Raw genomic sequence first — 18,464 nt, 5'->3', positions numbered from 1 at the left:
ATCGTTTGTCCAGCGTGCATTTTTTCAGTGATTTTGTTTGTTCAACAGTGTTTGCCATTGCAGATGCTATAGCACATGATGGGTTTGTTTCGGGTGTGTGTATTTGCCTTTGTTTGGAGGGGATGACACACTGTTGACACAATTTAGTTAAAGGAAGTTCTCCCCAAAGAATATGTAAGGAAGAAGCAGCGAAGAGGCTCCAGCTAGCAACCTTCTGATGCAATAGAATGAACCCCACCTGTAGCCCCTCATCTCCAACTAAAGTCTCCTTTATAATGAAAAACAAGTAACCAGTTCTGTAGAACACATACTGTGCTGTAAAAAAACAACAACAAGATCAGTCATAAGGACATGGTGATGTACCTGTAGCCACTCTTCTCCAGCTATGGGCTGTGTCGGGTTGGGGAACCAGCCTGACCGACTGGCCACCAGCCTGGCTGCCCCCATGGAGCCGTGGATGTCTCTCATGGATGACGCAGATATCTGGGAGTCGGGTAGCAGCCCAGACAACATGCCTTGCAGCTCTGAGCAGGGCGCATCTGGACCGGACACAATGAGAAAATTGGAATAAGAATGTAATCACTGCATAGTAAAACAGTTCTAAGCACAGTTTGGAAACCTTTCCAATGCTTTCTCTTAGTGTAAAGATCAGTACAGCATCCAACATTTGACAGTCAGCTGCTAAAAAAAACATTGTATTTATGAGTTGTCTGATGGGAAAAGGATACTGGGTTGATGATGGAGCTTTGTCGAATGAACCAACAAGAAATATATATATTTGTAATGGTCTCTGCAATGTACTACCACACAGTAATAAAATAAAATTGACAAAAAAGTTAACCAACTGTTTACTGTGATGGATTTTATATCAAGTCTGTGAAAAGAAAATGTGAAATGAAATTAGAGGCTGCCAGGAAGGTAGCTATTCAATCGAAAAGCTGCTTTGGAGTGATGGAAGTGATCAGGCATATACATCCTATTATTATCATGCTTTAAAGTCTATTGGATTTTCTGTTCTCTGAATCTAGTCTGGCTACATGACATGGCTGCATTGCTAAACAACTAACAATTCAAAAAACTCTTTATGAATAAATGTGAATTTAAGGTCAGGAATAATTTAATATCACCGTTTGATCTCATCTCGGAGCAAAACTCTTGTGCGATTGTGACTTGAATTATAACACTACACTCCGCTGCTTTCCATCAACTATTTCTGTTTTTCCTTCCTGCTGCCGCAAAGACAATGCATAACTTTAACCGAGCTTCCAAAGGGGATTCTTCATGGGAATTTGAGCAATCCCAAATGTAAAAACTAAATGAGAGCATGCTACAGATCAAAGGGATACTGTTTATTATTCTGACAAATGTGTTTAAGTCTAACAAGCATCAGAATATTGCAATGAATAATGATTAAAAAAAAATTAAAAACAAAGGGAACAAAACAATGTGACCATTTTGTTTTGAAAATAGAAAAAAAATGAATGGGATAAAAGTAGAGAGGGTGTGAGGGAGGAAGAGGACTGAAAGGAGGAAGTCGGGATAAAAGGTGAAGAAGAAGAGTAAGGAGGAGATAAGGAGATAGCCAAAAGGTCAAATAGAAGGATGGACTGGAGAGAGAGCAAGTGAATAGAGAGGGTAAATAAGATAAAGAGAAAAGAAAGAAGGAGAGAGAAAGCCGATTGACGGTGAAGGGTGACGTTGATTGATGGTGACATTCTTCAGGTCCACATGGAGATGAATGTTTAATGCTGTGACGTCTGCAAACACGCCTCACTATGGTAAATAATGAATCAACAATGAAGAGCAACAGCTAAGCCATGCTCCCTCAAGCCCTTTAAAAGACAAGAAAACTGATTATGATACAGTTTTATTATTGTATATATTCTATGTTTCTTCTTTTTGCATCTATCTATTTGAGCAGCTGCACTCCAGGTGTTTTTTTTAAATACAGGAGTGCAGTGGGAGTGGATGAGAATATGATCTCTGGAGATCACAGTAGCAGAAACAGCTATATATCGCACACCAGCATGAGAGCTCTTAAGCTCTTTCTCTTTCTCTCTCTCTGCCTCTCTCTCTCTCTCTCTCTCACACACACACACACACACACACACACACATATACATAGACAATAAAATAGAGAAGGTCTCTCACGGAGGTTGAAACACACTTTCACTCTGATGCTAAGCCCACACATGGGCGCACACACTGCTTACAAAAGCTGTAAAGTACAACATTGAGGCTCTACTTAGCTGATACATGTAGTCACACACACACACACACACACACACACACACACACACACACACACACACACACACACACACACACACACACACACACACACACACACACACACACACGTATGGCTTGACCCGCACACTACATGAGCCTGGTGAGAAAAATGATAGAGGTGCCAAAAACAAATGATTGATATGTGCTGCAGGGCTAACATAAAATGAGATTAAAGAAGGAGAGAAGGAGGAAAGGAGGAACAAAGAGTTGAATGAAGCAGGGAAAAGAGAAGATTTAAGGGAAGGGGTAGGGAGGAGAAAATGAGAGACAGAGAGAGCAAAGTGGGAATGGAAGCTGTCAGCAAAGGCAATATAAGGACAGAAGAGAAAGTAGAATGAGATGGAAGAAAAAAGAAACAGGGAAGAGAGATAGGTAGAGAAAAAAGTAGAGAGAGACATAAAAGTGTGATTTAAGTTAATGACATGTCACTGACTGACTGCTTTATGTTTGCCTTTATAGGCCTGTGTAGGACATTATCACATCCCCCTGGCAGTGTGTTCGGGTGTGTGTTTGTCAATATGTGCAGGGAAAAGAAAAGAGAAGATACTGCATAGCTATTAGAGGGTATGTTTGGTTATAAAGTTTCTCTGTAGGTTATAGACATATCTTCCTGAAAGTGTTGTCACTCTGTTTTCATCTAAAGTGACACACTCTGTCATTTCTCTCAACAAAAGGCAAAGTAGTCTGAAACTTTCACAATTTTGCTTATAAAGTCAGTGTTTTCCTCAGGCCAGTGATTGATTGCAGACATTACAAGGCAGCAGAGATGGGGAATATACGGGGAAACAGAAACGGCCAAAAGATGCATTGAATGGGTTCTCACTGCTGAGAGTATAGTGAGAAAAGTAGGGTGATATACAATGCAATTTCAGGTGTTAAAATAGGGTAAAAAATAGGATATCGGTAGACAAGAACACAGGCAAAGATACATGATGTATGCCACATCCCTGTCTCTTTTGTCTGCGTTCACCCTCTCTGTCTCTCTATCATACACAGACACACATACACACACACACACACACACCGCACAGGGACACATACACACAAGCAGTATCATATTGTTTAGGTGTGATTGCGATTTGTGTGGGTGCTGAAATAGCCCTCCTAGATAAGAGCATATCTGTCCCTCTCAATGGCCACTACGATGGCAGCAGAGAGAGGCTCTAACCCAATAATGATACAGTGCAGCTGGGACACACATACACACACACACACACACACATTGAAACTCTCTCTTTTACCATTTCTATAACACAGACAGACACACACACAAACACAGCCAGTCTAATTAAGTTTTATCTATTTATAGTATTGAGCTGATTATGCTGGTTGAAATCGTGTTTGTTTGCCAGGGCTGCAGATGAAAGCTGAGAGCCTGTTACTCTCTGATGTTATCACCCACACATCACACTCTAGTATTATTCTATTAGGACTGAGTCTGTGTGTGTGTGTGTGTGTGTGTGTGCGCGCGTTGTGTGAGTGGGAGACAGAGAGGGAGGATATGTATATGAAAGAGCGAGGGCAAGAGTGTGAGTGCACATGAGAGTGGGTGTGTTGTGTGCATGTGAAAGACAGAGAAATAGATGAGAGGAAGGAGAGGAGAATATGAATAGAAGCATTGAATGGATTGATGGATGGACACATTTCTGAATTGTTTATCATTAAGGTTATATAAATGAAGAGGGAAAAAAAGACCCTTTTACATTCGCTTGCTTGTTCTTTTTCAGGCAATGTTTTCTGAGGGAGTTATGTTTGCTGTGACCCACCTTCTGACCCGGTGTAAAAGCCAGTATATCATTGGTATTAAATTTGGCAAGACCACTACCATGTGTTCACAAGAGTGAGTCCCATGAGGAGAAAAATCTGAGAAACTTTGCAGAAGAAGACGCTTCATCTTTCTTACCCGTAATCTGACAGCCGTAGAGTTCGAACCGCAGTGCGATGCCGTTCTTCCACGTCTGAGGTCTGATTCGTACAAAGCGGGCCAGGACCGGCTGTGGGATCCGATTGAGAACCACCTCTGTGGCGTCAGTGTTGGCATGGAAAACCTATGTAGAGAGAGGAACAGACATAATTTAATGATACTACATTATAATGGCTGTAGGGATTCTCCCTTGCTACTCTGGACAGGAAGGGCAGAGGGCACAGTGAGCGACACAGAGCTGAGCTGCCTCAGCGTCTTCTTAAGGACAACACAGGGACACAGCGGACTTTATGGACACATATCCTCTTGGTCAACAGGACAAAGGATAAAGTCAGCTGTTGCAAAGTCATAAAGCATTACAATTTGTTTTGATTTGATATATGTATTTAACAGTTTCCTGTGTTTTCTGTGAAAAAGGCGAGGACAGCGGAGAAGCCTTATTAACCCTGATATGGTTCAGACAGTTTGTTCACATGTTGAGATCTTAGCCACGCTAAGTCAGTTGGTCTGTCAGTTGGTCCACCACTTTGGTCCAGGCTGAAACAGCTCAACAACTATTGCATGGATTGCCTTAAATGTATGGTTCCCAGATGATGTCTCTTTATGACTTTGGTGATTGGCATCCAGCCAAAAGAACAAATTCCCAACTTTTCTTCTAGTGCCCCATGAGGTTCACATTTGAGGCTTTGAGTGAAATGTCTTAATGACTACTGGACTGATTGCTATACAATTTGGTAGAGACATTCACATCTACCTCTGAAAGAATTGTAGTAACTTTGGAAATCCCTTTACATTTTATGAATGAAGTAATGGCAGTAACATGGACATCTCAACTATAACTTAATGGTCAACAGTTATCTAAATAAGTGCACAGACAGACTATTAAACAATAGGGATCCATAGCAACATTATATATGGTTAAAACTGGACAGTTTTATGCTCAGGACAAACTAAGAATGAACTAAAATTACAATCTTCCTCTTCTATGTGGTCACATACATAAACAGACAGTGAATATATTGCTTCAGTTTACAAAGGAAGGAATGAATGCAGAGGTTTTCTAACAAAAAAAACACACACACAGTCTTAGGGCATGCAGAGTGTAATAAATCAAGGGTGTAAGTATGTGAGAGAGCATCCTCCACTCACGTTCTCTTGACTTAACCACACACACACACACACATATACACACACACACACACACACACACACACACACACAAGAAAACATCAACTTTACTCTTTCAAGCACAGAGAGCAAAGAAAAACATACACTGTCGCCCCTCAACGCACAGACATACACAACATGATACTGTCTCACACATACACCACCAAACACACACTCTCATAAAGTGCCCTCTGAGCTCCGACACTCCCCACCATACATAACACACACACACACAATGTAATTTCCTCTGAAAACACACACAAATAAAGATGAAAAAAGGAAACTGAATGCAAGCGCACATGGCCAGAAGCATTCTTTTTGTCTCTAATATCTCTGTCTATCTGACAGTCATGTCTCTCTCTTTCTTTCTCTCTCTCTCTCTTTCTCTCTGGCATGATGACCGCTGTATACACTGTATGCATTGAATACACTGCTGTAAATTTAAGAAGAAAAAAATCTATCCTGTTGTTTCATTAGAGAACCTCAAAGGCTGTTTTCCCTCTGTGTCTCTAACACTCTTTCTATTATGTCACATCATTGCTGAAAACACAGCATAATGTGTTTATTACAGAGAGCAGTAAAGCTCATTTAACAGAGCCAAAAGACTCAATTACTTGCTTGGTTACTCATTTATAGATGTTCGCTCTGTTTTTAGAGTGTGTGTGCCTGTGTGTAAATTCCCTATTTTCAGCATGACCCGTCAGGGGTGACAAAATATGGATGAAAAGGAACAAGAGTGGGCTACTAGGCCAGCTGGGAATTGAACCCATGACCCACTGGGTGTATGATACAAAGTCAGATGCAGTGAACGCATGCCCTTACAATGGCCTTAATACCAGAAACTGTGACCAGTTAAATGATGGAAAAAGGCCTAAAGGCCCCAAAAGACGTAATGGGATTGTGGCCTGTAATTACAAGTATGTGTGTGTGTGTGTGTGTGTGTGTGTGTGTGTGTGTGTGTGTGTGTGTGTGTGTGTGTGTGTGTGTGTGTGTGTGTGTGTGTGTGTGTGTGTGTGTGTGAGTGAGTGAGTGAGTGTGTGTGTGTGTGTGTGTGTGTGTGTGTGTGTGTGTGTGTGTGTGTGTGTGGAGTGTCGGTGTGTAAAAGTGTAATTATGAAGTCTCACTCTAAGGAGTTGGGGGCTGGTGGGTGATTTCTGATTTCCCTTGGTGCCCACTGAAACTTTTCCTCAGCCCATGTGCGCACACACACACACACACACACACACACACACACACACGCGCACTTGTATGTATGTGCCTTATGTGTACATAAGAATGTGCATACAGTGTGAGTCTTTGACTTTTTGTGCACGTGTGTTTGTGTGAATGTATGTAAAACCTTGCTAGTGTCCTTTACCAGCAGTATTAATTTGTGATGGCATGTTTGTGTGTGTGGCAGACACTTCTGTATACATGCTGTTCATTTTTTTTCTCTATTATCAGCTTTGTTCAGGGTCACCAGACAGAGCTGCAACCGTATTTCAGCTTCTGCTTCGTGAAAACCTTTTACTGCTACAACTGCTGCTTTACTTTTGTCAGTAAACCGAAATCCTATTAGTAGCAGGCTGAAAACATGATAAGACCAGCACTCATTGCTGTCAGATCTTAACACACACTGATAATCTTCATAAGAACTGTAAAAAAAATCTCTTTAATATTCAAAATCAATGGTAAGATGACCCGGTCAACATTTTAATATGTTTTTTACACAGTGCATATTTTACACTGCAGAATGTTGGTTGTCCCCTTTTGTAAGTTGGCATATGTTATCATGCAGTTAAATAGTCATAGTGGTATCGTACTACACACTTACAAACAAAATGTTTTTCTTACAATATATTACTGTAAACAAAAGCCTCTCGGCTCTACAGTGGGAATCCACAGTGAAGAGGTGGAAGGGGATATGTAGCATCTCTGAGGTCTTCAACTTAAATTCACTGACCGTCAGTCTCTTTCTGAAAGGCTTCTGCAACAATCAGCTAATGGACTGAACCCGCAACCCAGCTCAGGTTATTATGTGTGTATGTGTGTGTGTGTGTGCACGTTTGTGTGTGTCTGTTTTGTGCAGCTTTGTTAATGGTCCGATGTCTTCGCCTGTGTTAAGAGACAAGGCAAGCTGACACCAGGAACACTGGAGTTAACAGATGCTTAACTTTAGGTGTCTCTCTCTCTCTCTCTCTCTCTCTCTCTCTCTCTCTCTCTCTCTCTCTCTCTCTCACACACACACACACACACACAAATTCTATAAGAACAATTCAAAACAAGAGAAATCTTTTCGATTCCAATGCCACTTTCATCTCTCAGTAAAGGTCAGAGGTAATAGACATGGAGTGAATACTATTTTCTCCTTCATTTACACACACCTACTCTGCTGAATATCAATGGTGTGCAGGGCAGAAGGACACACGTTGTGTAGCTGCCCCTGGTTTGTAGTCAAAAGGAGACTAACCAGGGCTAACGTGTAACTACAGGATAAAAAAAGAGGCTGACGAGGAATATGTCCACCTCATGGGAAAGAAAAGAACAGGTGTGCGTGCGTCTGTGTGTGTGTGTGTGTGTGTGTGTGTGTGTGTGTGTGTGTGTGTGTGTGTGTGTGTGTGTGTGTGTGTGTGTGTGTGTGTGTGTGTGTGTGTGTGTGTGTGTGTGTGTTTGTGTGTGTGGCTGCGTCGTGAGCCTGCAGGGCCACAGTCAGTCAGCCAGTGAGGACCAGCGCAGACACGCTGAATTATTCAAATGTCCGCGCTATGTGTGTGTGTGGATAGAGTTATAAAATAGTAAAACACCCCCCCATCTCCTCTCATTTCATCACACAAGGACAAATACACACACACACACACACACACACACACACACACAGACTTCAAGGAGGTAACTTGTGTTTGACAGCTGAATCCTGGTGTATGTGCGACAGCACAGTCCACAAATCTCACAAACCGAATGACACATGGCACCCTTATAATATCCCCCTTTGTCCCTTTCCTCTCTTTTTCTCTCAGCTTTTTTTTCTTCATTTGTCACAAATTCTTTCCTCCCTCTCTCCTTTGACCTCACTCTCCCTCCTGCCTTTCCCTCACCTCCCTCATCCCACTACTCTGTCGTTTCATTTAATTCCCCCTCTCCTGACATCCTTACAGTATGTGTTGCTGAGACCCCTGATCTACCCAGAGGGATTTATGGTCAACACCCTTGTCTGCTATTCTCATTAATCCTCCTCTCCTCCGTGCCTTCGTCCATCCGTCCATCCTTCCTTCTTTTGCTCCGTGGTTCCCCTGTGAACAATTATTTTCCCCTCTCTGCCTCGTTCCTTCATTCACTTGTTCCCCTATGAACCTAACTCCCTTTGGCTTCCACCTCTCTTCCTCCCTCTGCACAACTCAGTTTCTTCTCTCTCTATCAGCTCAATGCTTGACTGCTCGACCTTTTGCTTGTGTTTTGCTTTCTTTCTTTCTTCATTTTTTTCAAACTACACTTTCCTCTCATCACGAACCATCTCCCTCCCTCTGATTCCACCCACGTCTCCCACCTCCATCCCTCTCTCTCTCTCTCCATCCATCCATCCTCGCTCCCACAGATTAAGGTGGGAATAGGAGATTTTGGTCTTGGCTGAGGTCCAGTGTTGTAATGGCCACAGACAGCTCTGCCTGCAGCAATTCAGGAGGGCTACGTAATGACATTTGTACCGCGTTATGCTTAAAGGTACCTCTACCAGCAGAAGGTCTCAGACTCTTTTAGACGAAGAGTCGAACTAAGACAACATCATCGAGACCTCAGGTCACTGAAAATTGCCACTTTTCTCTCAGCATGTGGGCAACCTCCCATACCCAGGCCCACAGCCAACTCTGAGCACTGCTTAAAGTTATACTGATAGTGTCATTATCTTTTTTCCCGTTTCTGCATGATGCTCACGTTAGTGCTCTCATGATAGTTTACATGAGGAGTCAAATGATCTGACATGACCTGATCATCAAGAGGTGGTATGAAAAATGGCTGCCGCAAAAGTAAAAACAGCAACAGAGAAAGAAAGAAACTCTTGTGGATTAAAAAGACAAAGAAAACTTCAAAAACAAATTGCCTAAGAATCACAACTAATCCTAGAGAAACGGCACAGCATATTGGTTCCGCAATGATGATTTCTAATATAATATTGTTCACCCTGTATTTCCCCCCTGTCTTATACTTTGCCCATCTGTCTGCTCCTTTTCCCTCTTTATCTAGTGAACTTCTTAAAAAGTACCTGTCATTTGTGAGAATGTAGGAACAAATGCTGTATGAATATTACTTCTCCTCCCCACAAAACGCTCCCACAAGTTAACATATATTCCATATGTGCCATCTGGCTCACAACAGGCCTTTAATGACATTATCAAATACATTACAGATCACACAAATCATCATGATGTTGTGTGACAGTGGCGCCGCCCCCTATGGGCTGGCTCCCAGATGTTTAAAAGCAGAGTGTGTGTCTTTGTGTGCACAGTGGCTGCTTTATTAAGAGTTACTCATCCGAGGATAATGTTAACATACAACAAGCATTCATGTGTGTGTTCTTGCTGTTGTGTTGTGCAGGAGTGTGTGTTCGCAGGAGCGTAGGCAGTTTGCTATGCTCATGCTTTTCTTTTCTTAATATCAATGTGGCTCCCATTAATTTTTGTCCTCCTTTCATGCCTCTTGCTCATAAAACATGAATTCAATAATTCTTCTAGATTAACACACACACACACACCCCCCAAACCATTGCTGTAGCCAAGCACAAAAAGTAATTTGTTCGAGCAACATAAACGTGCCTGTCTATTTCATGATGACTTTCTCAGAACATTGGGGGGTGAATGAAGATGTGAAGAGAGCGAGTGTGTAGACAAGGAGGGAGGATTTATGAATGACAGATAGACTTTGAGAGAACTAGTAAAGGGGTGAGTGAATGAAAATGTCAGACGAGAGATGGATGGATGGATGAATGGACAGTTCAGAGCAGGTTCAACAAGTTAAACAGAGAGGAGTTAGGGCATTTCTATATATGCCTTGCATTGGTAGAAAAACTACTTCATCTCGAATTAAAGTAGAAAATAAATCAGTATATGTGCTTTAAGTTCCGAAAATACTTTTCACACTCTTACAACTGATCATAAAATGATCTAGGATCTGCTCTCAATTATGAAAACTTTTTCCTTGGATTATCCTGTGAATGCAGACACAGCATTTTACACACCCCAGCTATAAAACACTCTGTCGAAAGATCCTTTTGGCCATTGACATTTGAGTTATTTATATGTATTTTTAACATAAATGACAGACTCTCACTTACTCCCCAAAAGTTGACAGTTGGGATGGCAAGGCCGATGCTGACTGACTGTCTGCAGCATGTCAGCTGAGAAGGGACATTAGCCCCCAAGATGCTGACACCATCGCTTCATCATCAGATAAATGACCATCGCTCTCTTCGTCTTTTTTTCAGCTCTCGCTGCTCTACCTTTACTCTGCTTCCTCTTTCATCGCTCCCTCTCAGGACAGAGGAAGCACCATGACATGGATACCAAATTGTAAGCCTGTATATAGTATATTCAAGTCAATTTTATTTTCACATATCACAAATTTGCCTCAAGGGGCGTAACAATCTGTACAGCATACAGCAACCTTCCTTAGACCCTCGATTCAAAAAAGGACAAAACACCACAAGAAAAAAGAGAATAAATTAAAAAAAAAACTTTAACAGGGAAAAAATGGAAGAAAGCTCAGGAAGAGCATCAAAGAAAGGGATCCCTCATCCAGGACAGACAGGCATGCAATAGATGTCGTGTACACAGAATAGACCAACATGGTAAAATTACAGTATGGACAATCAGGATGACAAAATATTCATACAGTATGTCTGGTTAATATCCATAAAGTACAAAGATGATGACCCTGATCCAACCATCAGATTACAGCACAGACGTGTGTGTGTGTGTGTGTGTGTGTGTGTGTGTGTGTGTGTGTGTGTGTGTGTGTGTGTGTGTGTGTGTGTGCATGTGTGCGTGCATGCGTGTGTGTGTGTGTGTGTGTGTGTGTGTGTGTGTGTGTGTGGAGGGAAGACAAGGGAGGGATACTCTACCAGAAGCTGCTGCTGATTTATTCTAAACCCCTCCTCCTCCTCAAAGACAGACACACACACATATATGCACGCACACACACTCCTCTGTGTCTCCTGAGGCATTCAGCGCTGAAGCAGCTTTCCAGGGTTATTGGAGGAATCAAGAGGGATTATGGGTGGTGACACGAACTAACCTCAAAACACAATTATTAATCTGTTTTGCATATTGGATTGTTATTGTTTTATAGTCTGGTGTTAGCAAAATATTGTTATTTGACTGTCAATACAACTGGCTGAATGACAAACTGAGTGATTGATTGATTGATTGATTGATTGATTGATTGATTGATTGATTGATTGATTGATTGATTGGTTGGTTGGTTGGTTGAGTTGAGTTAAGTTAAAAAAGAGTTGAATTTACTTGCTCATACTGCACCAATTTATCACATGATCAATGTTCTATTCAATTTAACCATCGACTAAGGTTAATAAGCATAAACAGGATTTAAAAAAAAACTCACACTTCCTTTCTTCTTCTATTGTCCCTTTATTTATATATATTTTTTCTCCACAACTCCCTGTATTTTAGCCATCCATCATTTCTCCGGGACTTGGCTACATCTATAAGCCTTACAGGATCTGCAGTCCACAGAGTAGCCCCAGATGGTTAGACGGAATCTCCGGTTTCTTTCTCAAAGCATGCAGAAGCATTTGCGCTGTATGCATGCATCTGTGAGTATGTGTGCATGTATTAATGAAGGAATAAGGGTTTATAGCACAGAACTAGACGTGGTGGCATTAGACCGCAGCACAAACATATGTGACCACTATCGCAGTGGGAGAACGGCCGTGATGGAAAAAACAGCCAAAACCACTGGAACGCTCCTCTACTTTAATTGCAGTTGCAACCATTTTAACGACGCTCGGTACCGTCTGCTTCATTTCTAGACTGCAGCACACTCACCGATGATTCATCATGCTTTAACACCACTGAGAGAAACAGCTAAGAAACCTGTCCAACCAGGTCGACGTTAGGCAGAACTCTGACCGGTGAGTAACAGAAACCAGATGGGATGTGAAAAGCAGACTGTGCAGTCTAGTGTAAGTGTAGCTGCATTCAATGATGTAAGGTATCACTTGGAGCTTGGAGACGTGTGCTGATTCTGGCTTGGTCGTAAACCCTTAAATGACTGTAATTGCAGACACCGGTTGAATTTTGGGCTTGTGGTCAAGTGTTGCTGCATATATTCCATCTCATATGTTCCTCTGCCTCTTCCATGTGCATGTCGAGGCATGTGTGTCACCTAAGAGCATCCAGACTTTCTCTCTCGTCTTGACTATTTAGCGGTCCATGTCAAGGCAGGAATATGTGTGTGTGTGTGTGTGTGTGTGTGTGTGTGTGTGTGTGTGTGCGTGTGCTGTGTGTGCTTCTGTTTGTCCATGAGTCTGAGCCTACCTTATGATTCTTGCCATGTCTGTACACCATCCAGTCCTCTCCGTTGGTGCTGACCTCCAGCTTAAAGGTGGTGACATGGTAAGCCTTTTGAGTTTCCTTTGAAATGGCGCCCTGCGTGGCGATGCCTGTAAGCACCTTCAAGGTATGGAGGTCCACCTGTTGGCGGGGAGGAGAGAGGAAGTTTTATCAATTAATAAAAACATCATGAATAATGAACATCAAAGAATGCGCACAAGCTCAAAACTGATCAATCAGCTGGTTTTCGAAGGAGTGTCTGGTGTATACAGTGGTGGAAAGCAAATGTACAAGAGTACTGTACTTAAGTACAAATTTAAGGTACTTGTACTTTACTTGAGTCTTTTCTTTACATGCCACTTTCTACTTCTACTCCACTACATTTCAGAGGGAAATATTGTACTTTTTACTCCACTACATTCATCTGACAGCTTTAGTTACTAGTTAATCTTTACAGATTAAGATTAGCACACAAAACACATGTAGTTTATAAAATGCAATGTTGTATTATAAATTTAACTACCAAACAATATACAGGCCTACCAGTCCAGCTGATTAGCCGATTAAACACTTAGTTGACTGACAGAACTGTTTGGATCGTTTCCAGTTCCTAAAATGTGAGGATTTTTCTGCATTGAGTACTTTTATTTACTTTAAGTACATTTTCCTGATGATACTTACCTACTTTTAACATTTTAACATTAACACACAAGTAACATTTTCAATGCAGGACTTTTGCTTGTAACAGAGAATTTTTGTGTGGTATTAGTAATTTTACTTAAGTAAAAGATCTGAATACTTAAAAAAAAAAATCTCCTTTTCCCTCTCTCTCTCTCTCTCTCTCTCTCTTTTGGCAGATCAATAATGACCTGGGGCTCATTTGTATTTCCTCCCATACAATAGCCATGATCACCTCCCCATCTTGATTGTCGATGCTAAGCTACGTGTCTGGCATCCTGCTAGCTGTGTTGCATTATACATGGACAGCATTGTGTGCTGAAAGCCAGCTTCAAACTTCTTCATTTCAAGGTCCCTCAAGTAGATACACATTTGTTTTGCTCCGCAGTGCCCAAAATGAGTAGACCACGCAGAACAACATAGCTCTTTAAAAATGCAATGGAATGAAACAAAAAAACATATTTTCAGACTCTCAATTTGTAAGTGATATTAAGCAACAAGAGATTATATTGTTTCATGAATATATTTTTAAACACGGTTAATGAGGACTTTTATACATATGTTTTTTGGGTTGTTTTTGTACTTGTGTCTATCTAACATGACTTTGTTGAGGGTTATAGTAGTAATATTTGCAATTCCTTACCGGGAAGACAGCACACCTGCAACTGTTTAACATGAGTAGCTCACATTTTGAAGCCCTCAGTTTACATGAATTATGTTACATTGTGACAGTGACTGGTGATCCATGCCTCTACTTTACAGAACAAGGTTTTGAGACAAAGATTGGCTGCAGACAAATAAAGAGCAGAAGATGAGTATGGTTCTACTGTAGGTTATAACATTTATTCTCCTCCATTTGGGCTGTTGAAACCTCTAGATTAATCAGAGCTTGTTGTTTGTGTGTGTGTGTGTGTGTGTGTGTGTGTGTGTGTGTGTGTGTGTGTGTGTGTGTGTGACTGGCTGTGCCTCCTACTGGGGTATAGTACAAAACACCAGGGGAGGTAAAATGTTGCGTTTGTTATCTGTCAGAGAGACAGGTGTTTTAGATTACTTCCAATGTACACATGCACACACGCACGCACGCATGCAAGCACACACACACACACACACACACACACACACACACACACACACACGCCTGTACGCTTAGGGCCAGACAGAGATCCACCAAGACAACTAATCGATGGTCTGGAACCAAGGAGAGGAATGGATGGGAAGAGGAGAGGAGGGGTGAGGAGTAAGGGAATAAGAGAGAGAGAAAAAGAAGAGAACGTAAAGACGAGAGAGAAAGAGAAAGACAGAGAGAGAGAGAGAGAGAGAGAGAGAGATGCTAAGGGCTTCACATCATCAATCTGCACCACACCCCACTGGACCAGTCCGGAATAGAATGGAATAGAGCAGAATATAATAGAACAGAATCAAAAAGAACAACAGCATAAGCTACATTAGAGAAAGTGCCCTAGAGAGAGATTTAAACCACACACGTGGCCCTTGAGCCAACATAGCAACACATACATGCCTGAGCTGCATGGGCACACATTTTAACAAACACACACACAAACACACACACACACACACACACACACACACACACACACACACACACACACACACACACACTCATGAGAGACCAGGGGGTGCAAGATGCGAGAAGGAGAGGCATGTTGGCATTTATGACAGCTGCTTGTCAAGACACGAGGCTGCAAACACACACATATGCATAAACACACACCTATGTACACACACACACACACACACACACACACACACACACACACACACACACACACACACACACACACACACACACAGGGGCCTTGCTCTCTGCTAGGTGTTAACGCAGAGGAACAGCTGAGAGCCTCTGTGGAACGCAGCGACCCCACCACAACACGGGTGACCGGAGAGAGACAGAAAGACAACATGAAAGAAGTAGAAGCTTAATTTCAAGCCAACTGTCAAGACAATTTCATGCAAAGATCGAACGTGTCACGAACAATATAATCAGAATCAGGGTCTTTCCATGGGCTGAGGAGAGTATCAATGTTAATAAAGTCCGTAGAAATACGAGCTAATATACTGTGTTTATATGAAGGAACTTTCTGTAGTGATTTTTCACGTGTTTTTCCGTATTTTGAATTTTGGATTAACAGAAAAGTATGTTAAAAGATAGAGGCTATACTTTAAATTTAGAGAATTTTCTTGATTTGGATTAACAGAAGTGTCCGTAAACTTAACAGAAAAGGTACTGGTAATTTTCTGCCAGGACATTATTCATTTTTCTATGGATTTATTTGTTACAGTGTGGACCGTCTGAACGTCAGAAAAAAAACAAATCCTGAAAAAATGTGGAGAGACTTTTTAGCGATTCATGTCAAGCAAATTCTTTAATGTTAGCTCATTTTTGAGAGGGGGGGCAGAGAGAGTGAGCTGTCAGCTGCAGTTGAGGTGAAACAGGAAGGAAGTGTGAGACTGATGGGACCTTGGCCTCATGCTGCCTCTTGGCCACAGTCCCTTCCTGTGTTTGCTGGCCCAGAGTTTGGCCTCGGTAGAGCTCTGACAATCAGAACTACTACTTCTATTCTGTCTGTGGCTATCTGCGATTGTGTTACTGTTCTTACAAATGAACAGATGAGGTGCTTGCCTGGTTCCTGTCTCCTTGAGCAAAACACTGATCCCTCACTGGCCTCCTTTGCTGTTAACTGAACACACGTGTCATCATTTCTTAGAAGCAGCACATCTTGGGTTGTCTAATCACAGGCTTTCGAGAGGAAGGAATATGTTAGCCGCACAAAAGAAAACCTAATTCTTGTTTGCTTTTATTGTGGGTGTGATTGTGCTGCAAGATTTTGGTCAGGAAATCTGAGAGTTAAGCAGCTGGCAACCTGACAAGTTGGCAAAAGGCGATGATGATGATTTCTGGTTCTCGACACTTGCTTTTAAAATTCTACAAAATAGAGAAGACTGCATCTGACATTGGGTACAGGAAGGGTTCAAACTGATAACATTGACTATTTATATATAACATGACATCACGCCTATTTCCAAAAAAGCTTGTTGACAACGAGTAAAGTTAAACCTGTGGGCAGTCTTTGCAAGGCTACAGGAAGGTGACACCCAACAAGATAATCTGTTGTTTATAGAAGGCGTCTAACTGAAGAGTGCCTTGCAGGCTGGTTTGAATTCATTTCTGTCTGAGGGGTGAGTGAACCTCACACTCCATTTCCCCTCCCACCCAGACAGCCTCATAACTCACGCTTGGCACAGGGATGGCAGGAAGTTGGCACTGTGATAAAATACGGGAAACAATGCCTTACCCAGGCATCTAGCTGCTAAACCTTGATATCACTACACCTCTCACTCACTCGCTCTCCCACACACACAGACACACAGACAGACACCCACACACACACACACACACACAGACACACGCTGACACAAATATAGCTGTGCTGGAGTTATTACGTGTGACATGTCAACGCAAGAAAAAAGGTGCTATTAAAATAGGAGTGCAATCTGTTTTTAGTTTAGACTGAGTCAACTTTTTCAAGAATAAGATTCTGTATTTCAGGAGTGGGATCTTGGATTTGTGTCACATCCTGATGAAAAAGAAGAAACCCCTAAAAGCTTTAATAAAAATGCTACGTGTACCTAGTCCTTTCTCCTAGAAATGATTTGTTTTTATATATATTACTAAATAGTTTGTAATCCGGACAGCATTAGTAAGTACGTATTTGCTGTTGCAAATTAGTTGTAAAGTAATTTCTAGGGCGTGGGTTTACCTCACCTTCTGAGCAGTAGGTGTGACATCAGATCATGTTTAACAGAGATGAAGAGATCAGTTAAACTTCTTACATGTACACCTGTTCATCCCTGGGTGTACTGCTCAGTTTTAATTCAGGATTTGTGTGGCCATAGCATGCGAGTGATTGCAAATGTCATTGATTTCAGCTGTAATACTTTGATGTGGCCATGACGCCATAATCAATGGACCCATAAGAACATCCGTCAATAGAGTCATTTTGAATGAAAGTTTTGAATCCTACTTTGTTTGTACCACATCTCCAGGTCTCCAAAGTACCCGTACCTGTATGTACTCCCTGTTGCTGTCTTCATTGGGTGTCCATCCGTTGTCATGGTAATTGAGTCGGGCCTGTCGTGGCAGCCAGTGTTCATCGTAGAAACTTGACGAGGCTGTGATCTGGTCATCTGTGATCTTTCCTGACTCCAGTCCGAATGCATTACTACAGTGGAACGCTACAAGAGGGCAAAAGCAGGAGAGGAAGAAATTTACACCAATACTTGAGCATTTATTTTATAAAAAAAAAATGTTAAACGCAATATTAAAAAAAAAATTAAAACTTACTCTCACTGACTTCCTTGTGCGTCATGTTGTATCGAGCGGAGAAGCCATCTTTAGCCACAGCCATGTCAGTGTGGAAGGCCAGAGAGAGAATCCCGGTAGATGACTGGATCTCAGGAGGTACCCTGGTCCCACAGTATCGACCAATCAGAGGGCCCACTGTCAATCGGACAACAAGTATTGGATATGCATTCAGTGTGTTAAAATTCGCCATCATTTGCTGGTTTATCTGTGTAACTCATGATGCTCTAACAAGACGTTACAATGTTCTCACTCATCCAGGTGTAAATATGATTTATTCATTTTTTTATTCCTTTATCAATCCCTTTATCCCTTAATCCCTTTATGCCTCTGTCCTTTGCTACCGGCACTTTTTTTTAATTTCTTCTGTTATCTCTATCACTCTGTGATATTACCTCTCCTCCCTTCATTTATCAACTCTATTTCTGGACTGGACAAGGTTTTACAATGTGTGCTATATATAGTATATGTGTGTTTACATCCA

General features: G+C 41.7%; 1 protein-coding gene across 4 annotated transcripts in view; it reads right to left on the bottom strand.

The window, feature by feature from the left end:
* LOC114563849 (neuropilin-2) overlaps nucleotides 1-18,464 on the bottom strand; it is a 97,459-nt gene that overhangs the window by 40,472 nt on the left and 38,523 nt on the right. For all 4 annotated transcript variants that reach the window (XR_003693694.1, XM_028590771.1, XM_028590773.1 and 1 more), the window contains exons 5-9: nucleotides 17,963-18,118; nucleotides 17,684-17,853; nucleotides 12,907-13,062; nucleotides 4,196-4,340; nucleotides 364-539 (exon numbers count right to left, since the gene is read on the bottom strand). Coding sequence is in view for 3 of the 4 variants with exons in the window: in XM_028590771.1 (XP_028446572.1) it covers nucleotides 364-539; nucleotides 4,196-4,340; nucleotides 12,907-13,062; nucleotides 17,684-17,853; nucleotides 17,963-18,118 (803 nt within the window). In the remaining variant the exon portion in view is untranslated. The remainder of the gene's footprint in view (nucleotides 1-363; nucleotides 540-4,195; nucleotides 4,341-12,906; nucleotides 13,063-17,683; nucleotides 17,854-17,962; nucleotides 18,119-18,464) is intronic.

Source organism: Perca flavescens, chromosome 11, assembly GCF_004354835.1.
Source record: "Perca flavescens isolate YP-PL-M2 chromosome 11, PFLA_1.0, whole genome shotgun sequence".
In the NCBI taxonomy this organism is placed as follows: domain Eukaryota; kingdom Metazoa; phylum Chordata; class Actinopteri; order Perciformes; family Percidae; genus Perca; species Perca flavescens.
The sequence above is the reverse complement of the archived record's forward strand: the minus strand, read 5'-3'. Positions and strand labels throughout refer to the sequence as shown.